We start from the raw sequence: 5,052 nt of genomic DNA, 5'->3' as shown, positions 1-5,052 counted from the left end.
TTATATGACCTATCATTTAGTACATTTTTCAATCAAAAAAATTGTATAGGTCTTCTGGACGGGTTCTTCTTTAATGAAACGTTTTGTCTCTCTTCCAAGAGACTTTTCAGTCTGAGAGTTTCAGGCAAAACTGCCTGAAACTCTCAGACTGAAGAAGTCTCTTGGAGGAGAGACAAAACGTTTCATTAAAGAAGAACCCGTCCAGAAGACCTATACAATTTTTTTGATTGAAAAATGTACTAAATGATAGGTCATATAATGTTGTTATGAATGTCAATTGTAATTTTTTCTAATTTTTTACATCTAGGGAACTACGGATGAAAATAAGCTTGTTTGGATAAAACTGGCATAATTATGTGATGTATTCATGTTGATTAATATATATTGTTTCTCTATAAAATAAATAAAATTTCAAATTCAAGGTCCATTAGCTGTGGTGGCCATATTGAAGTTGACCCCAAAAATAAGCCAGCTGTACACTGAATTTCATTAAATTCTGCTCAACAATGCACACATTATTTTGCTAACAGACAGTTTATGTTGTATTCCAGGGGTTCCCAAACCTTTCCATGCCAGGAACACCTCAAATAACATCAACTTCTGGTCTGCAAACCTACACAAACAATGTTACAAAATATGTAAATAAATAAACATCAACTTTTCAAATGTTTTTCCTCACTTCTAGTCACTATTCTATATTTATTACGTTTGTTTAACATATATATTCCCAACTTTTCAACAAACTGTTAGGACAAAAGAAATTAAACTCTTCAGTTCTCTTAAATAAAACTTCAATAAAGTATAAATTATATTTTAAAATAATGATTGAAAAACAGAATTGATTCATGATAACGATTTAAACTATTTATTACTAATAAATAGTTTATTAGTTTGATCTAATTAGATTTTTTTTTTTATTTATCCTTTCACCCCTCCTGTCCTCCAGTTTCCTAAAGAGCCCCCAGGGTCCCCTGTTGGCCCTCACTTTGAAAAACACTGTCCTGTCTTTGTCAAAGGGGCAGCACGTTRATAGGAGGATGTTGCCCCCTGGCTCCTTATTGGTGCCACCTTTGGCAATGAGCTTTAGTCTAAAGTTGTTCACTATTTTAACAGCTATATGAATTTTACATGTTTCTGTGAACCACGTGACACTGGCGCATCGGACCTAACTACAAAAAGAAAAAGAAGAATCGCCATTCCAGTTTCTGCCTTCTGATTGGTCGGACGGCCTGTCCGTCAAAAACTCCTGTCCTGGGATTGGGCTTCTCCCGGAGCCGCGTCCTTTCTCTCCGTACCTGTCTGTCTGTGAGAGGCCAGAGCTCTTCCTGGTCCTCGTTAAGGTCCCGCCCCTTCATTCAGCTCCCAAGGGAAGGAAGGAGGAAGTCCTCCAGCCGCGTGTGTCACTTCCAGTGTGCTGCAGAGCGGGGCTGCCATGTCTCTCCCTGGAATTATCTAGCTGCTGCTGTTGTCAGCGGGAAACGAGGTTACATCCGAAGGCTGCTCTGGGGAGCGGGGTACCGAGCTCGGGTGGTGTAAGCGTGTTCGGAAGTGGAGCGTGGCAGAGAAAAAAAGAAGACCCGAGTGGGGTGGCGGTGGTGGGGGTGTTTCTTTCCTGGTCGACACTACGGGATTGACGTATAAAAACATGGCGGAGCATCACCCGGCGTCCGACAACAAACACAAATCCTCGCTGAACTCCACGGCGTCGTACTCCGGGAACGGGCGGAGCAGCACGGCGGTAGCGGAGAGGGACGGCACCGCTGCCGGGGCAGGGGGGCTGCCTGGTGGGTTGTCGCAGCCMGCCGGCTGGCAGTCCCTGCTGTCTTTCACCATCCTGTTCCTGGCCTGGCTGGCCGGCTTCAGCTCCAGGCTCTTTGCCGTCATCCGCTTCGAGAGCATCATCCACGAGTTCGACCCCTGGTAAGTTCGTCTCTCCCCACTTTCTCCAACCTCACACACTGCCAGGAAAACTCACGAATATATAGGTTTTATTTTTTTACACCTCTCCATGATGATCCAAATAATAAAGGCCTAGCAATCTTTGGAGGAAAGCATATCTCCCGCCACCATTAATACCAAAGTTTTACACCATCTTTTGTTGAGAAATGGCCTATTGGTTTAAAAAATATTCAGCTCAGTTTTCTGTGATCTGGTGAAATGAGTTTGTGTTGGGACAAACTCTCATCAAATAATTTGCTCAGAGTTTATAAAACTGTTTTAAAGGGGACACATCACACATTCCCACTTTTTAACCATTAAATACATTTTGTTGTGTGCTTGGAGTCTTTAGGAGGCGGAAAAGTTGGCTTTATTCTCTCCCAGTGCTGCATATATTTTATATTCTGTTTGGGTCATATTCTTCAACCTGCAACAGGACCTATAAACAGGGTTGCACATCAAATATTTGCTCTGGTTCTCAGGGGAGAACCTTGCTTAGTGCTCATATTTTCTTTCACTCATTTAACACATTTATTTATGTGGGCATCAGGGCATCTAACATCCCCCCGTTCTGTTTCATGACTCCTATCAGCTGCAACGCCTCATGTTAAATCAGTCTACCAAGTTTTTTATTTAAATTTTTTACTCTGCATAAATTTTGTAAACTACCTAAGTGGCCGAGGGGCTGGGTGTATGTCATATAAACATCACAAACTGAACATTTCATGTTTAAATGTCTTTTAGATTAACATGTCCCTCAGATGGACAGCTCCTGTTTGGTCTTCACTTTGGCCTTGGTTAAACCAGCTTTCAACACTCTCCAATCCAAGCAGCAAATATCTGTCTTTTGCACAGAGCAAAATAACTTAAAACCCAAGTTATTATTATATAATTATATAAGTTATAATTTGTTAGACTGATTTCTTTTTTAAAAGACTATTTTATTCAAAAATGTTGTATTATTTAGACGATTTCAGCTCATGTAYTTATTTATTTTTCGTATTTGATCATTTAATAAATTACATTTATCACAGAGCAGCTGTGTCACAGTATGGTCCTAAATATAAACAAGTTAAGCACATCAAGAACCTTGTTTTTCGATACAATTGTGAATGAAATTTGTGGATCTTTATGATAAATTAAAATAACATTTAAAATCATTCATCTAGAGAACATGGCAAGTTGTTTTTATATTTTTTAATATACTGTATACTGTATTGTTTTTGGACGGGGTGATGTTAAACAGAGAATCATCTTTGCTTTAATATGGGGCAAACAAACGTTCTGTAAACAGTGAATTTCACAGAAASACTCAGCCTGCGCGCGCAGTGACGCGCTCCCATCACAGCAGTCTCTCATCAGGAGGAGAGTTTGTCACTCACACAGACATCTGTTCAATAACAACATTCTGAACATATAGTTAATATAAAGTTAGGTTTTACAGACCAAAGTCTCTGGTAGTTCAGGAGCAAAGTGCAGGAGGAGATGTCAGGACTGACCGCTGCAGCCTCAGAAATCTCTGCTCTAGTCGAGCCGCTGCTTCAACCAAACTTGCTCTCACTGAAAGTCCCGTCCTGCTCTGCTGTGATTGGATAAAACGGCTCTGAACTTCGTCTGATTTGTTGAAGGCAGTGTCTCAGTTTAGTCTTTATATCAGGGTCCCGCTGTCCTAAGAGGCTTGGTGAGCACCGAACAAGATCCAGTCACACCAGTGCGGCTGGATTTTTGTATTTTTTAAAAAGAAATCAGGTCGCATTTGCGACCAGACTGGTCACACTCTAGAGCCCTGCTAACTGTTGTTTTGACAGACAATCTCAGGTACACAAATGCACTTCATGACATTCCATCTGGTGCGCTTTTTCTTTTTTTGACTGCGCATGCGCACCTGTGTACCACTTATGTGCAACTCTGCATATAAATAAGGTCTGGACTTACCAACAACAGTTTGATGTTCTTCATTCTCCTCTGGTTCTGGGTCAGACTCTGGCTCCAACATGAAAGGCTGGGTGGACAAGTCTTTCCTTGTTGACATCTTTGAATTCATTTGTAAATAAAAAGTTTCTGCACAGCTATATAGTCGTAAGTCCTTCTATCAAACTAAAATGAACCAGTCTGGAAGCTGGAGAGGGCGGGGTGTGAAGCACCTCATTTGGATTTAAAGAGACAGCCTTAAAACGTGTTGATCTGAGTCAGTTCAGAAAAGGGGCAGGGCTTGTGGAGTCACGGTAAGGAGGAATTCAAACAAAAGTACTGCATTTCCACTTTATATAGACCCCAACTGAAGGATTTAAATGTGGAAAAAAGGATTTAAAAGCATCAAATGTCTCCTTTATTACCAGTTTTCTGTTTGCTAAATTCAGCGATCAGTGGCGACCATCTTGAATTGGTTTGACTCTAAAAGGTAATCAGTTAAATTGACCATTGAGGTGTTACTTCCTGGAGGGTTTGTGAAAATCTACTCTATGGTTCAAGAGATTTTAATAGAAATAGTCGATGCACAGTTTAAAACAAAGCTCTTTTGAAATCTGTTAGTTCTTATTTGGGAATCAGTCTCGGCCACAATCAAGCTTTTTTGTTAGTTCCTGTAAAACTGACAAGAGTTAGAGATATGTTTGTGTATTTTTTAAGGCCACTTGGCTGCATCTTCTTGAATCAGGTTGACTTCAAAAGTTGAATAACTGAGAATAATTTTCTGTGAGTTTCATTTAAATTTGACCAGTGGGATAATGGCTAAAACATTATCATCCCACCTTCACCTTTCGATAGCTTTGTTTGATGTGGATTGCTCACAGAAAAAAAACCTTCTCGGCCCCTTTCACACAGATCTCTACTTTGTTTACACACAGGCCAGCTGATTTTGTTGGGTTTGCTTTTGCAGCAGCAGCTCTGATTTATTTCCACTTCAGTTAAAGAACCAGAGCACCTCGTGTCTCCTCACAGCAAACATGCTCTGTAGCTCCTGCTGCACAGTACAGACTCATTACCTGTGCTTAACTCTGCATTATACTGTTAAATACAGTATTAGGAGTCACAGGCCTTTAAAAGTTTCGTTTGATCTGGTAAATATTAGGGGTGTAAGAAAATATCGATACACTGAAATATCGCGATATTTCA

At 40.4% G+C, this 5,052-nt stretch overlaps 1 protein-coding gene across 1 annotated transcript in view; it reads left to right on the top strand.

The window, feature by feature from the left end:
- Positions 1-1,327: 1,327 nt before the first annotated feature.
- The window catches only part of LOC106519271 (dolichyl-diphosphooligosaccharide--protein glycosyltransferase subunit STT3B), a gene marked incomplete at its 3' end in the record, with an annotated part of 60,966 nt that continues 57,241 nt past the window's right edge, over positions 1,328-5,052 (top strand). The window contains 1 exon segment of the mRNA XM_014010856.1: positions 1,328-1,920. Coding sequence (XP_013866310.1) covers positions 1,646-1,920 — 275 coding nt within the window.

The sequence above is a fragment of the Austrofundulus limnaeus genome, unplaced genomic scaffold, assembly GCF_001266775.1.
Source record: "Austrofundulus limnaeus strain Quisiro unplaced genomic scaffold, Austrofundulus_limnaeus-1.0 Scaffold74, whole genome shotgun sequence".
Taxonomy (NCBI): domain Eukaryota; kingdom Metazoa; phylum Chordata; class Actinopteri; order Cyprinodontiformes; family Rivulidae; genus Austrofundulus; species Austrofundulus limnaeus.
Note: the sequence above shows the minus strand (reverse complement) of the source record. Positions and strands in the feature narration are given on the sequence as shown.